Source organism: Penicillium argentinense (assembly GCF_028826775.1).
Source record: "Penicillium argentinense strain IBT 30761 chromosome Unknown utg000011l_segment0_segment0, whole genome shotgun sequence".
In the NCBI taxonomy this organism is placed as follows: domain Eukaryota; kingdom Fungi; phylum Ascomycota; class Eurotiomycetes; order Eurotiales; family Aspergillaceae; genus Penicillium; species Penicillium argentinense.
This window is the reverse complement of record NW_026622670.1, coordinates 625,715-640,791: the sequence shown is the minus strand read 5'-3', so window position 1 is coordinate 640,791 and position 15,077 is coordinate 625,715. Positions and strand designations below refer to the sequence as shown.

General features: G+C 51.4%; 6 protein-coding genes across 6 annotated transcripts; 5 read left to right on the top strand and 1 right to left on the bottom strand.

The window, feature by feature from the left end:
• Positions 1 to 744: 744 nt before the first annotated feature.
• N7532_011252 (uncharacterized protein) lies at positions 745 to 2,100 on the top strand (the record flags this gene model as incomplete). Its single annotated transcript, XM_056623743.1, has 4 exons — positions 745 to 1,045; positions 1,100 to 1,241; positions 1,285 to 1,733; positions 1,787 to 2,100. The coding sequence occupies 4 exons, from the start codon at positions 745 to 747 to the stop codon at positions 2,098 to 2,100; spliced, it is 1,206 nt and encodes a 401-aa protein (XP_056468731.1).
• Positions 2,101 to 5,910: 3,810 nt separating this feature from the next.
• N7532_011251 (LYAR-type C2HC zinc finger protein) lies at positions 5,911 to 7,765 on the top strand (the record flags this gene model as incomplete). Its single annotated transcript, XM_056623742.1, has 3 exons — positions 5,911 to 5,931; positions 6,014 to 6,136; positions 6,308 to 7,765. The coding sequence occupies 3 exons, from the start codon at positions 5,911 to 5,913 to the stop codon at positions 7,763 to 7,765; spliced, it is 1,602 nt and encodes a 533-aa protein (XP_056468730.1).
• Positions 7,766 to 8,728: 963 nt separating this feature from the next.
• Positions 8,729 to 9,497, top strand: N7532_011250 (uncharacterized protein; the record flags this gene model as incomplete). Its single annotated transcript, XM_056623741.1, has 2 exons — positions 8,729 to 9,339; positions 9,455 to 9,497. The coding sequence occupies 2 exons, from the start codon at positions 8,729 to 8,731 to the stop codon at positions 9,495 to 9,497; spliced, it is 654 nt and encodes a 217-aa protein (XP_056468729.1).
• A 1,570-nt stretch (positions 9,498 to 11,067) lies between these two features.
• N7532_011249 (uncharacterized protein) lies at positions 11,068 to 12,168 on the top strand (the record flags this gene model as incomplete). The annotated part of the gene is made up of 1 exon (XM_056623740.1): positions 11,068 to 12,168. One exon carries the CDS (start codon positions 11,068 to 11,070, stop codon positions 12,166 to 12,168), a length of 1,101 nt encoding a protein of 366 aa, XP_056468728.1.
• A 1,531-nt stretch (positions 12,169 to 13,699) lies between these two features.
• Positions 13,700 to 14,116, top strand: N7532_011248 (uncharacterized protein; the record flags this gene model as incomplete). The annotated part of the gene is made up of 3 exons (XM_056623739.1): positions 13,700 to 13,832; positions 13,890 to 14,051; positions 14,103 to 14,116. The coding sequence occupies 3 exons, from the start codon at positions 13,700 to 13,702 to the stop codon at positions 14,114 to 14,116; spliced, it is 309 nt and encodes a 102-aa protein (XP_056468727.1).
• Positions 14,117 to 14,529: 413 nt separating this feature from the next.
• On the bottom strand, positions 14,530 to 15,056 carry N7532_011247 (uncharacterized protein; the record flags this gene model as incomplete). The annotated part of the gene is made up of 3 exons (XM_056623738.1): positions 14,530 to 14,675; positions 14,730 to 14,825; positions 14,885 to 15,056. 3 exons carry the CDS (start codon positions 15,054 to 15,056, stop codon positions 14,530 to 14,532), a joined length of 414 nt encoding a protein of 137 aa, XP_056468726.1.
• Positions 15,057 to 15,077: the final 21 nt, after the last annotated feature.

Sequence of the window (15,077 nt, the reverse complement as noted above, 5' to 3'; positions counted from 1 at the left end):
GGACTCCGACTGGCGCGGACAGACGATAGCGATCATGCCAGAATAGGCATAACCCTGGTGCAGGTCCCTTCGCTTGGGCGGGTTCTGCTCCCCGGGGCTCCGGGCCGTTAGTACACTGTTCGTAAAGGCGTGGAATGTATTAATCTAACCCTCGAGCCAGGTTGTGGGGAGCCCTCGGCCAACGTTCGCACAGTCATGGTCTGTGCCAAGTGGTTGCCCACTCGTGCCGGGCATTGTATAAATACGTGGCGAACCTTGTGCAGAGGTAAGCTTATAATTGAGTTGACATATCACATTTGCCCGCGCTCGTACTGCTGCATGTGGCCCAACTGGCAGTGACGTATTGACACAGACCTCGAATAGGGCCTCCGACGTTTCAGAATTGCTTCGACTTCGCGGTGGGTAATGCTAGAAGTAGCGCGGGGACGAGTCAATACTGCGGGGCATTACGTCTCTATTGGTTAGGGGTTGGCCTTCCGAACTGTTAGGGTCCCTCATTCCCTAATGTTCAATTAGCTCTGATCAGCATGGACCCAATGTTGGTGCGCTCGAATAAGGGGGAGTCTCCTTAGACTCTCTGGAGGCACAGTCTGGTGGACCGTGTCGCTCTTTAGTGCAATGCAGTGCAAGCATATATATCGCGGAACCCTCACCAGTCTGGCTTAGTATAGTACTTTTCATCATCTTCCTTGAATGGACACATATATTTCTCCGATTCATCAATCTAACCTCGGGTATGCAAATATGACCTCTCAGACAGAGCAGATTGTGGCAGCTCTCGATGCTGTCCACCCTGAGGCATTCGGCGGGAACGAGGTAGAGCGTCTTCAGGTTCGCGCAGCAGCTCGTCGACTTCTCGCACGGGTGGAGTCTCCATATGAGCGTGCCTGGGGCTTCTGCTTTGAGCATCCAGTTGCCTTTGCGGCGCTGCAGACCTGCATCGATGTGGGATTGTGGAAGGCGTGGACTATTTCTGGCGGTGGTGAGAAGAATATCGATGAACTGGTCAAATTCACCCAGCCCGCAGTGGAGACGAACTTGCTCCGTATGTCTTGCCTTCGCGCTAGTGCTTCCCGCAATGTCTAACATCATTGTCCAGGCCGACTGTTCCGTTTGTTGGCGGCTTTCAATGTAGTCGAGGAGACCGGACAGGACAACTTCAAGCCGACTCCGTTCTCACTCGCCATCGGCGATGACAGCACCAAAGTCCGCGCCTCGCTCCAAGCAGCGTTAGTCGCCCTGTTTATTTCTGGCTGAGCCTAATGCTCACTTTCTCTCCTACAGGACCAACCAGTATATCTTATGTGGTCACAACCTTCCCAAATACCTCGCCAAGATCAACTACACCGAGCCGACAGACATTAGCGTCAACAACCACTCAGACTGTGACCCAGATGGTCTCAACTTCTTCGGCCGGCTGCAGGACAGCCCATCCTACTTCAAAGCTTTCACAGGACACATGGAGGCATGGACAGCATGGAAGACCCCGTGGACCAAGGTTTACGACACGAACGAGCTGCTGGAAGGAGCCAAGCTGGACGACGGCTCTGCATTTGTCGTTGACGTAGGTGGAAACACCGGCATCGACATCTCCCACGTCCACAAGAAGCACCCAGAGCTTCCTGCCGGTTCTCTCGTCCTGCAAGACCTCCCCGAGATCATCGTCAACGCGCAAATCGACAAGAAGGTCACGGCCATGGCTCATGACTTTTTCCTCCCGCAGCCTGTGAGAGGTAAGACATCATCAATCCGAATGACCAGACTCGTTGATTAACATCTGCCCCAGGGAGCCGGGTTTACTTCATGCATGCCGTCCTGCACGACTGGCCCGACGCAAAGGCTAAGCAATTGCTCGAAAACACCAAAGACGCCATGACTGAAGGCTACTCAAAGCTCTTGATTTACGACATTGTTCTGCCACCTACCGGAGCGAGTATCAGCCAGAGTACCATGGATGTGAACATGATGTCATTGCTCTCGGCTTCTGAGCGGACGCAGGAGGCGTGGGAGTCGTTGCTTACTGATTCTGGTTTCAAGATTGTCAACTTCTGGCCGGATCCTCAGCAGTACGAGATGATTATTGAGGCCGAGGTTGCGTAGGTCAGGTTACCATGCAAATCTCTATTTCCACAAGCCCACGGACTGTTCTTTTTTCGGGGTTCCAGTCCCAGATTCACAAATATTAGCTTCGATGTTGTGCAAAACAGTAATTCTTTCAAACCTGAACCTTTTGATCTTTTCCAATCAATATGTTCCTTAGTCGCATCCATCTCTTGAAGGGGCCATCTGTCAGTTCCATGCAACTCCGCGGGAGATCGAACAGACCCCAACAACACCGGCCTGTCTGTCTTGTCGTGCGCCTCGTGCAGTGGTGGCGATACTTCCTCTTGTAATTCAGCAGGCACAGATGCGGCAGTATTCTCTTCCTTTGTACCATCATTTGATGCAGCTCGACGACTTCGAAAGAAGGAGCAACGCGCCAATCGCGAGAAGGACGCCCATACCAACTCCAAACCTCCAAACCTAATTCCCTGCCTTTGCACCTGTGCTTAGACCACCATTTGTCCTGTCGTGCTATCTTTTGATGAAGAGTCTGATCTAGATTTGATGATGTATCGAGTCATTGCTGATGCTGTCACCCGACGTTTCGAAAGGAAAGAAGCTAAGCACTGTCATGTTGAGCGCGTAGTCGGTTCCCGCGTTGACAAGCCGCGCATGTGTAATTGTAGGATATGGATTTAAGCTTCCATAAACAGCCAGACACACGGAGTACAGTTTCTGCATGTAGAGATTCGAGTGCATTCGTCGCTGAGCTACCTCTGTACGAGAAATGCGCATCATATCCTCGAGGAGAAATGAGACCAGCATTATTAAGTGACACAATCCCGATACGTAGAATAGATTGTTGGAAATTTAACCCACTCGGGACAGCAGACTATTGCCGAGGTGGAATCGAAAGTTGTCGAACCATCTGTTTGCCAGCCCCCAAGGAAAGACGCAAATGGAGCCAGCATGTAAGCTTTTGTCCGGATTGATAGGTCGTTCCTTGCCGAGCCAATACTCAGACGCAAACACTAGATCGAACTGAGCCCGTGCTGATAAGATGTGACTTGATCCGGGAAACAATGTTCACTGCCATTGACGAGGGAGGTATAGTATGGGACCCAGCCCTCGAATCTGTCAATCGAGACGCCAGACATGCTCCGGTAGCCTGAGTCGTACATTGCAACGAGATAGCTTGAACATGCTGCGTGGGGCGTGAAAGGTGTGATCACCGGGAAGTATGAGGTCGTCATGCCATTGGTCGTTGTAGGTGGGTATATGAATGTCACGGGGTATTCGGAATATCCAAAGGTTGTACGAGTGAGGGAGCGCTCAAATTCATGGACGAAAACGCATCGGGGAATTTCGAAATTAAAAGGGTCGTTCGTGAACTGGACATGGGGCCAAGACAGTTCTGGAGTGCCCATCACTTCCTGTTTGGTTACCAAACCCCAGAGCCCCTGCAGGAAATGGCCCCAATTTCTGAGCTGAATAACCAAATGCTCGCCATCATTCCGAGAGCGAGGTCGAGTGGAAGCAGAGCTATGTAAGTCCCTAAAAGTTGATTATATGCATTCTACAATGGAGTGTAGCCTCGTCTTCCCTCTGACCCTTCACTATGGGGATGATCAACCTCGGGCTTTATTTTTCGATAGATGGGCCGTGGGGTTCTCGACTACTCCACAAGTTATCAAGGAGGCCCCTTCCCATCGCGGAAAATATTATCAGAACACTCACTTTTGCCTAGGACATGTTGCATCGTTAGTGTGTCGTTCATTTATCACGCGAAAGGCAAGGCTGGCCGCAAGAAAGACCTCGACGAATGTGACAAGAGAATTCTCGACAAAGTCGCCGAGCTCATACATTCGGCCATGGATATGAAGTTTTTTAGTACACTAGTGTATATACTCCCAACTTGAAACCATGGATGTGATCAACTTGGTCTGGCCGCGAGGGTGTATTTTACAATACTCAAATGTTTCGGGACTGCGCAACAATACATTAGTAGAGACAGTGTTGGTTTTGGAACTTACATTGAGTTGGATGGATTAATGTGAGTTGGGGCAACGATGTTGAAACAAATGTACACAAGTCGCTGGAGCTGTCTCAGGCAGAACGTTGAGATATATATTTAAAATTTGAGGATGCAACCCGGGTATTCATTAAACCATCCAGCATTGGCCATCATGGAGCCGCCATGTAACATTGAATCAATGGGACTACTTTCATTTAAAAGGCAGGACCGAAATACACATCTCGGACCTATCATGCATGAAGCACTGTGAACTTTTGTGCCTGGCCCTACTCTACCTTCATTAGCTCATTTAATATTGCTTTGACCCGTCCCGAACGCAAATGCTAAAAACCAACGCTAAAAACCAACTTGGATGTTGCAGTTCCAGCCTGCAGTAAAGCCTTGGTCATAGTTCGTGAGGTAATATGTAAGCGCACAACAAGATCGCGCTAAATATCCATGGATGGTCGTAGTATGACCACCCCGTTTAGCCGAGCTTGGTCTCCACAGCAAGGGCTACATGACTGAAGTCAAATGTAGCATATGCTTTGTTCAAAGAGCACACATCGAGAGTTATTCCGTACTTGTGCTGCATGGACAGGGATCAACCCGCTGCCGATCCGAGGCCACACGGAGCATGACCCGAGGACCGGGACTAGGATCACCCCATCCGGTGATCTGTATGGTTGTGCGCATGACCCGGGCTTTCTCGCTCGTCGATCGCGAAACACCACCTTCCAAGCCTTCCCTTAGCCTGAAGGGTTGCGAATAATGCAAGCGACCTTCGGTATGACAGGCGCTAGCCCGCCCAGCCTGCAGAGAAGATCAATATCGTAAAAGGTAAAACGAGGACTAGCGACCGTGCTATGTCGCCATGTCGCAGTCTTGTGATATCAAAGACTGTCCAGAGTCGAACTAAGAAGACTAGCAGCAAATTAAAGATGGAACTCATCGACGATAACGAAATCCTCCAGAGGGCGCTTAGCAGAGTACATCGCACGGTGCGTCGCAAAACACCTGCATACAAAACCAACTAAAATCAGACGGAAAATAATTGAGATGAATACCGGGCAAGCCCGTATTTGCGGCATATCATCCATCGCGATGGGCCGTTTGAGTTCGGCCAAAAATAGCGAGGCTTGTGCGAGGCAGGAGGAGGGGCACTGCCGTCGAAAAAAAGCAGTGGGAATGGAGGGGGCGTCTTCCTTTCAGCTGATAACAAATGAGAGAATCAGGTCTCCTGACGGGCCCCCTGACCACGGCAGCCAACCAGGGTTGAACGGGACGACACCACGATCGGCCACCACGGGGATCGGCTAGGTTGGGGGGTGCGAGGGGCCTCTGGGGACGCGGGCGCATCTGCGCGCGTTCAGGCGCGACCTTGAAACAGAGGTGTCCTTCGGCCCGTGGGGGATAAAACGGCCAGGGGCTGCTTGTTTCGCGTGCGCTTCTGTTTCATCCTTGTGACTGCTTGAACTTTGTAAGGTCGTCTCGACTCAACTGCTCTTTGTGTGGTGTTCCTGCCGAAGTATACAATTACTCCCTCCAGACAATAATACTTCTCAACTCAGCCTAGCGCACTACCATATCCGGACTAGCGGCTCCACGCACCCGCAAAAAAAGAAAAGCGAGAAAAAAAAGGAAGTCGCGGCGCATGCGACTCGCGCTGACCCGAACTTTGCTTCCAAGGGATAACTTTCGTCGCTTTTCCTCCCCGGACGTCTTCTTTCTCGTCGCACCGACTCTACCCCTCCGTCCTTCCCACTTTCGCATTGGAGTAGCGTCCCTGCCCCGTTCCTACCGTTGATAGCCAATTCGCCGGTGTTTCGCAAGCCTCTTGACCCGCGTTCAATATGGTTTCCTTCTCCTGTGAGGTGAGTGATACGGTGATACCTGCTGTGCCATGTGGTCTCATAGCATTGGTATGATAACAAAATGCTAATGAGTGATGTTCAGGCGTGCGGCGATATCCTCACCAAGAAAAAACTCGACCCCCACCGTAACCAGTGCCGCGGCGCGTCTTTTACCTGCATCGATTGCATGGTCCATTTCTGGGGCACGGAATACAGATCGCACACGGTATGTCTACACTGGATCGTTGTCACAGGCCTCATGGAAGAGTGGTGGATTCAAATACTGTGGCCGGCATGTTCTGCTGGGAAAAGCGTACTGCCAGGCTTGGATGTCCTTGAAGACTCGGACACAATGGCTTGTTTGGATCATAGTGACTAACAAATGATACCTCTACAGTCTTGCATGAGTGAGGCCCAAAAGTACCAGGGCGCTCTTTATAAAGAAAAGCCGGTCAGGGGCCAACAGCGCAAGGGCCAAAACACCCCGAAGCAGAACGCAAAGTCCAACCCCAATGCGCGCAACCAACAGCCTCGAGTCGACGATGCCACTTCCGATGGCGAGGTCATCAAGACCAATGTGCCCCCTCCTCCGGCGCCGACTCCCCCTCCCACCAGCGAGGCCAAGCCTACCGCAGCTGCCATCACCAATGGTGACAAACCCGTCAATGTCTTTGACTACCTTGTCACCGAGGACACCCCCAATGCCTCGAAGGTCTCCCTGGCTCCGAAGGAGCCGATGTCCATGAATCCCCATGCGCCATCCGTGTTTGAGGCGAGCAACTCCCTGGCTCGACTGGACCCCAAGACCGACGACGAGGGCAACTACGATATTGCCTACGAAGAGAATGGCTTCTCCTACGGCGCGGACCCCATCCCACCGTCCAAATACCCTAACGCCGCCAACCCCTCCATGGAATTTGTCACCCCGGCCCCGAAGAAGAAGAAGGACCGCCGTGAGAAGAAGGAGCGCGTCCCCGGTAGTGCCAGCGAGAAGAAGCGCAAGCGTGGCCACGGTGATGAGCTGAGCAGCCCGCAACAAGATGTCGACACTCCCATGATGGACGCCCCGTCCAGCGTGATCAACAATGCCGGAACCCCAATGCTGAACCACTCCGGGTTGACCGGTGGATTGAACCGCATGATGCGCTCTCCCTCGCACGAGATTGACGAGACCCCGGAGCACGGTCGGTCCGCCTACCAAGATGCCTCTTCACCGATCAAGCGCACCCGTCGCAATGGCAAGGAGCTTAACGGTGGCGACCCCGGTCTGGGCATCACCATCAAGAACCGCGCCGAGCGCCTGGTTACGTCTATGTTCGGCGGCACTGGCTCCGTGGTCTCCAACGGCAGCAAAGACAGCCACGAGAACTCCCGTGCTCTTGTCCGCACTCGCCGTGGCAGCTCCTCCAGCGCTGACGGCCAATTGGAGATCCGCAAGAAGAAGTCGCACCGCTCGCGCGACGCCTCCGGCTCCCACGCCGAGCGCAAGTCCAAGCGCAAGAGCAGCAACCCCAACGATGGTGACCGTCCCTCACGCCGCCAGAAGCAAATCGACGAGCGCCGGCGCTCCGATTCACAGTCTCCTCACCGCGACAGCCGTCAGGTCACCGTCTACCAGAAATCCAAACCCCCGGCGCGCTCTGAGGATGTCCTGCAACGTGATATGGCCGCCCACTTCCTGTCACTTGTTTCTCGGGACAGCGAGCGTGGTTGCTCTTTCCACAAGGCTCTCAAGCGCTTCCACCGTGACTTCTCTGATGACGGCCGGGAGCACCGCAGCGAGGATGAGAAGGACTTGTGGCGCGGTTTGCGGTTGAGACGCAATGATCGCGGTGAGATCGTCGTGTTTGCTTAGGAAGATATAGTTATTGGTTTGAATTCTGGTCTTGAGAATAACAGATCAGACATGAGGCTTCGATCCCTTATGAGGTGAATGGGTGTTTGATTTTGCATAGCGCACTTGTTTTATATGTACTGGCACGGTCTTTTGCATGCTGTTAATAACGGACCTAATTGGGTGCCAAAATTGATTAATGTATACAGTCAGCTACAATTCTTTCCTGCTGTAGGGTATGTCAGCTCCGTATTCTGTCAAAACAGAGGATTTGTTCAAGCTTTGGCTTTATTATGTCGGTGACTTACTTTATCAAAGTTTTGCTTATGCGTAAACATTGGACGGGTAGATCAGACGAGACCTCGAGAGTAAACAGATTCCTACAATACTTAATCTGAATGTTGTTTTGTTATCAGTGCTGGTGTATATAGAGTGGTTTGTGCTGAGACTGGAGAGAATAGAATGAAGACCTGAAGATCAATCGATCTAAGGGCACAGTGAGATCCACCGATTAATCATTGCTCGTATTCGCTCGCACAGTAATCTCAAATCATTCAGACTGATTGGTTAATTCGCATGCACACAATGACTGATGTTTGTGTACATCCGCCGCGCCGGAATGGCTCCACCGTGACTCATTTCGACCCGCCTTGAGTCACGGTGGCAACCCGACCGCCCTTGTCTCCGCCCGGTTCTGCCGCACAGCTTTTTATCGCGTGTTCGAGATGCTTCGTTGAAAGTAGTTCACTTCGCCCTGAGGGCTTTGCTGCCTTATTAGGTTGATCTTTGTATTTATTCGTGTCGGGGTTCAGATCTTCGGTTCCTCCGAGCTTTCTTTCACGCTGCAGCGAAACTACTATCGATCACGTCTCCGGAGTTGACGTCCACGATTTCCTCAATTATCATATCAAATTTGTCGCAATTCCCAGCATCTGCATGAGCAGCTCGGTCATCTCAAACCGGACAACTTCGGTCCTTCTAAATATGTCCAGCTCGACAGCAGCTCCCCCGCCTCCGTCGGCTCCGTCAGCTCCTCGTCCCAGGCACCGACGCCGCGGGAGGGGCCCCGCCAACCGCGATAACAAATCCAATCCTCCGGCTCAACCAACCAATTCCGAATCAACAGCTCTGAATCAGCAAACCCAAACAAATGGGAGTTCAACGCCAATCCCATCTGAGGGTTCGAGCCGTCAAAAAGAAAATAAGGAAGGGCGGGGTGGAACTCGCAGAGGACGAGGCAATGGACCTCGGCAGGGTGGACAAGGCCCTAGTGGAGAGCAGTCTGAACAAAAATCACAACGGCAGTCCCGTGGAATGAGGACTAAAGGTTTCGGAGCTCGTTTGACACGACCAGAGGCTGTCGCGGATGAGGCTGCCCCGCAAAGCCAGGCCGACAGCGATGCGAATCTTCGTGCCGATGCCCCAGCCTTTGTACCGGGGAGACCAATTCAGCAACCAAAGCCGGCGCCTACAGCTGCTGCCGGAAAGGGTAAAGGGAAAGCAAAGCCTAAGCCTCCCCCACTACCTAAGGTTACCACAAAATCAGTGGCCGATAATATTGCCACACGCATCCACGAAGATATTGCCCATAACTTGTACGAATGCCCCATTTGTACAAGTGAGCTTGGGCGAAGGTCGAAAGTCTGGTCTTGTGAGCTTTGCTGGACCGTGTTCCACCTGAGCTGTATCAAAAAATGGTCCACCAACCAGGGCGCTGCGGCTGCCCGCCAGCCGCAAGATACTGAAGGACTAGGCCCCAAGGCCTGGCGTTGTCCAGGATGTAACTTGTCACATGAGCACTTCCCATCCACCTATACTTGCTGGTGTGAAAAAGAATCAGATCCACGACCCTTAGCCGGCCTGCCTCCGCATTCGTGTGGTCAGACGTGCTCACGAGCTCGAAAGGGTTGCCCCCATCCCTGTGACGCAACTTGCCATGCCGGTCCTTGTGCTCCTTGCACTGCAATGGGGCCTACCCAGGATTGTTTCTGTGGTCGGAATTCATCAAAAAAGCGGTGCCAAGACACGGATTATGAAAACGGCTGGAGCTGCGGAGAGATCTGCGGTGATCTGCTTCCATGTGGCGAGCATACATGCCCTCTTCCCTGTCACGAGGGACTGTGCGGTACATGTGAAGTCAAGATTGATGCACGATGCTATTGCGGAAAAGTACACACAGAAATGTTGTGTAGTTCCAAGGACGATGAACGGGACAGTGAGATAGTTAAGGATGACGGAACGAAAGAAGAGTGGGTTGGTTTCTTCGCTTGCCCTGACACTTGCAACCGCCCCTTCGACTGTGGTGTGCATTTCTGTCAAAGGAACTGTCATCCCCAGGACTCGAGTCCTGCTCACTGCCCTCGTTCGCCGGAGACCGTTGTTCGTTGCCCTTGTGGTAAAACACCCCTAACAAAGGTCCCTGGATATGCTCCCCGTACTTCATGCGAGGATCCTATCCCGAATTGCCTGGAGCCTTGTGGCAAAATGCTTCCATGCGGACACTCCTGCGATCAGATTTGCCATACTGGCCCTTGTGGCAGCTGTATGCGCCACGTCCCAATTTCGTGCCAATGTGGCCGTAACACTTCTATGAGTGTCTGTCATCAGGGCGATATCAACCCCCTCTGTGCTTCCGCCAATGCAAGACAGCTTTGCATTGTGGGCGCCACACCTGTACAGAAAGGTGTTGTCCAGGAGAGCAGAGGGCAATTGAACGCCAGGCGGCTCGCCGAAAACTCAAGCCTCATCTCCGCCCTATCGATGAAGATATCGAGGCCGAGCATATCTGCACGCGGGTATGTGGTAGAACGTTGAAATGCGGTCGCCATACCTGCCCCGAACTCTGCCACAAGGGCGCTTGCAACACCTGTCGAGAGGCAATCTTCGAAGAGATCTCGTGTAACTGCGGAAGATCCATCTTGTATCCTCCTCTCCCCTGTGGCACGAAGCCGCCGCCATGCTCTCATCCCTGCGAACGGCCAAAGCCATGCGGACATCCTCAGACAGCCCACAACTGCCATACGGACGACGAGACTTGTCCCAAGTGCCCATTCCTAACCGACAAGGAGTGTCTGTGTGGAAAGCGGGTAATGAAAAACGTGCCCTGCTGGCTGGCAGATGCTCGTTGCGGTCAAGTCTGCGGTGCGCCACTTAAGTGTGGCTCTCACTTCTGCAAAAAGGACTGCCATCGTCCAGGTCACTGTGAGGACGCCGATAAGCCTTGTGAGCAGGCCTGCGGTAAGAGCAAGGCGTTGTGTGGTCATCCTTGCTCTGAAAAGTGCCATGCACCTTATCCGTGCCCAGAGAAGACGCCTTGCTCTTCTATGCTCACAGTTACCTGTGACTGTGGACGGTTGCGTCAAGAGCGACGCTGTAATGCCGCCAAGGCGGTCATTTCCAAAGGCCAGGTTCAGCAACAGGAGCGTTTGCCAACGCTTACTCCGTTAACCTGCGACGAGGAATGCTCGCGCTTGGAGCGCAATCGATCTTTGGCATCTGCTCTCGGTGTCGATATCAACCAACAAACCACCGTGCAAGCCTTCACGTCGAGCAATCTTCCTTACTCCTCCGAGACGTTGGACCAGTACATCAAGCTTGCCTCAGCTGTCTCTCTCTCGACACTGCAAACGTACGAGTCCACCTTGCATTCTCTGGCGATGGATACAACCAATCGGTCGATCCGCTTCCAACCGGCAAAAAATCCCCTCCGGGCATTCGCACACTCCCTCGCCGCAGACTGGGGCTTCGTAACAGAAAGCCACGACCCCGAGCCTCACCGCCACGTCTTCGTTCTGAAACCGCTTACCTGGATACCTCCCATATACGGACTGGGTAGCGGATCCACAATTGGCATAGGCGGAATGAGCGTGCGCGAATGCGTGAAACTACGAGAGCGGGAACGCACCAAGGAGCGCGAGAGTCAACGCGCCGCCGCCCTGGAGGCAAAAGCCGTCCGGGATGCGGCCAAATCACAGGCTGGCGGCGCCGACGGGTGGGCTCAAGTTGCATCTCGGGCGAAAAAACCCGGTGCAGACGGTAGCAACGCCAGTACTCGAAGCGCGACTCCTCTCCAGGGCTCGTACTCGAACCCGTTCCAGAGCCGCTCTATGTTCTCTGCGCTTTCTGGTGGTGTCGATTCTTCTGGTCCGTCCAAGAAAGAGAGACTTGTGCTAAAATCTGGCGTTGGTGCTGGCAAGTCGTTGCGGACGCAACCCGCTGAGGTGGTTGATAGCTGGGAGGAGGCTGAAGAGAAGGAAGAGGAGGTTGAACGGGAGCAGGAGAAGGTGGATGCGCCGCCGGCGGAACAGCCTGCTCAAGATGAAAAGGGCCCGGTGGAGGAACAGCCGAATGTCGCGGAAGAGACCTTGGCAAGTGAGCCTGAAGTCGCTGACGAGGTCATGCCAGGCCTGTCTCCGAAAGAGTAGAGCTTGGCACCATGCTCTCATGAATCACGAGAAAAGAAAAGTGTTGTCTTTGTTTCGCTCGCATACGATACCCGAGTAGCATTTTGAGGACCTCGGGGACTGCATGGGATCCACCAAGCGTGGATCCTTGCCATCATCTTATATTGGAGTGTAAGGTATCAATTTGGTGTGTTTACTCATGAAGAGAAAAACGAGAAAAAAAAAAAAAATTCGAATCCTCACGGAAAAACCGACTTAAAGGGTATACATAATGTACTAGACTTCGTCCAAAAAAGACCTCAAGCACCCGGAGTAACCTTAACAAACATCAAACACCCCTCCCCAGAAGCCTGATAAGGCCCATGTTCCATTCTAGGCAACCGATACGCATAAGCACCAACCCCCCAAGACTGATTCAACGAGAGATCCTCCAAACTCCCCTGCAAGAAACACACCTCTTCAATGAAGGCATGTGTAATCGTTCTGTTGGGCGTGGTGATATTTGGTTCCCACCATTGTAGCACGGCTTTGTTCTCTCCTTCACCGTTTAATAGCAGCTCCCAGATCCCTGATGCGATGGAGTACCATGGCTTTGCGATATCTGAATCGGGAGGGGTACCTTGCGCCGGGAGGGGCGGTGGGGTTGTGAATTCTTTTTGGTGAAAAGTCATTTTGAGGCGATTGAGATGTTGAATGGGTGGGCAATATTGAATGGATTCTTTTCGTCTCAATTGAATATGGGTTAAAGTCGACTTAAACAGATCAGATTTGGAACAGAGCCCTTTATACAAAGCTTAAAACTGGTGCTTAGTAATAGGTATCGGAAAATCCTAGGCTAGTAGTGGTTGTCAGGCCAATCATGTTGAACAATTCGTCGGTCCCTCGATAATTTCCCGATGTTTACCGATACAATGAAAATTGCTACTCCAGGTCGTGATATTCCATCTCCACTGTTAAAGCATTTTTCTGAATATTAGTTCAACATGAAATCGTCTGCTGATTAAAATATTATGATCCTCGAATCAACCGTGGTCCGTTTTTACTTGTGTCGTTTAGTGAATTATTAAGTATTGAACACCTGTTACCCCAGTGTTGCAGCTTTCATCAGGCATAGTCTGGACACCACAGCATAGTCAATACGGGCCATGAACAATCAATATGCCAATATCCTAGCATCCATTTCGTCTCTGGGGGCATAGATATGTCAAAGATCAGGGATTTCAAAGCCACAAGTGACCCAAGCCACAAATTCTCGGCATTTCCACGTGAAGGATGTATGTCAGGATGACACAACAGCGTTGTAGACATTGCAGATAAGACTGTAACTTGGAAATATAGATCCCGTACTCCGAAATATGTACTGTATAGAAGATCGGCATAATGAGCAAGTACAGCTACCGTTAGGATCTTAACGGGCGAATACGTCATACATCGCCACGAAAACAAACAAGATCGGTACCTCATCCCGCCACGAGGTACATTTGTGGGGTGGGTTGAAGAAGATAAATAGAGGTGCGTTCTCAAGGCTCTACAAAAGACAATCCCGCCCATCATGTCAAATAGTAACCACGTCAATCCCCCGACTTTCGAGAGCAACGGCAACGAGTACGGCGTTGACTCGATCAAGAGACTTCAAAATTCTGAAAAGGCTCGTCATGGTGGGATTCACCCCGGAGAAAGCAAAAGTGAGACATTGCAGTGCTCGGGTGATTTTCTTGCTTTCATTAACTGTTTCCGTGCAGGACAGTCTAAGCCGGTTGCCATGATACACGAGCCCGAGAAGGAACAGAGAGACGGTGGGAATCACTACCCAGAGAATATAATGACCAGCGGCACTACTGGAGCTCATAACGATGAAGTCTCCCGGGGTGTTAAATGGGAAGTCGAGTCAGGTTCTTCACGTAGTAAGTTTCATGGTCCATTGAAGCCCTCCGAGGGTACTGACTCTGTTTTAGCTGCGAATAAGTAAAATAGACTACCTTTAATTATAAGGTAACCGGAATCATGCTTTTTCTGAATAGATCCATGTTTTACCGTTCATCTTGAGTTTGTAACTTCATGTTGCTTTGGAGGTCTTCAATTTCGTCTATTCAACTTTCTATACTCTATAACTCTCGAACAAGTACTCAGGAGCGAGAGCTACACGCCCAGGGACACAATCGGTATTAATTTAAGTCTCACATTTTCTAATGCTCTTCGAATATGATATTAGATCTATTTGCAGAAAGTGAAAACGTTTCCACGTACCCCGCTATGCTTGAAACGGCAGACTTCCGGAAGTTAGCAAATAGCACTGGACTTTCACAAACAAAATCATCCCAAAAATGTTTTAGAGCAGAAAGTAGTGATAAAGATAAAATGCTCACCTTGAGGTGAGGCAAATTATTTTCCGTCGGTGTCAGTCTCTTTACTGCTGGAACTGACCCTGGGGTCAATTTTATTGATGATGTGGCTGCCATGAGGACCATATCCTCCACCTTTGCCGTAATCTCGGGCCGACCCCAGATGTTCGACTGGTGTATCACATTCTAAGTAAATTAATAGTGGATTCCGGCGCTCAGAATACTCTCGAGCTGACATACGCTCCTCTATCTCCCCTCCTGGCTGTGTCTTCTTTGATTTATTCGTATTATTGGGACCGACAGCCCCCTTCTCCGCCTCGAGAATATCTTTGTTCTCTGGACGACGTTTCAGTGACCGTTCAAATCTACGAATCAGCGCCACATGATTATCTTACCGACGTTGTCTGCGACCCGAAAGTCGAGAAAGTTGGCAATTTTCGATATGTGCTGGGTATGCTCGCTCGCGTCTGTCATTATCAAAGATTGCGCAAGAATATCCGCAAGTTGTGTCTTTCTTTGGATCACGAAAGAGGGGGGTGGCAGCGGGATAATTAAAGCTGCGACCATTTTCAGTTTTACGTATGCAGA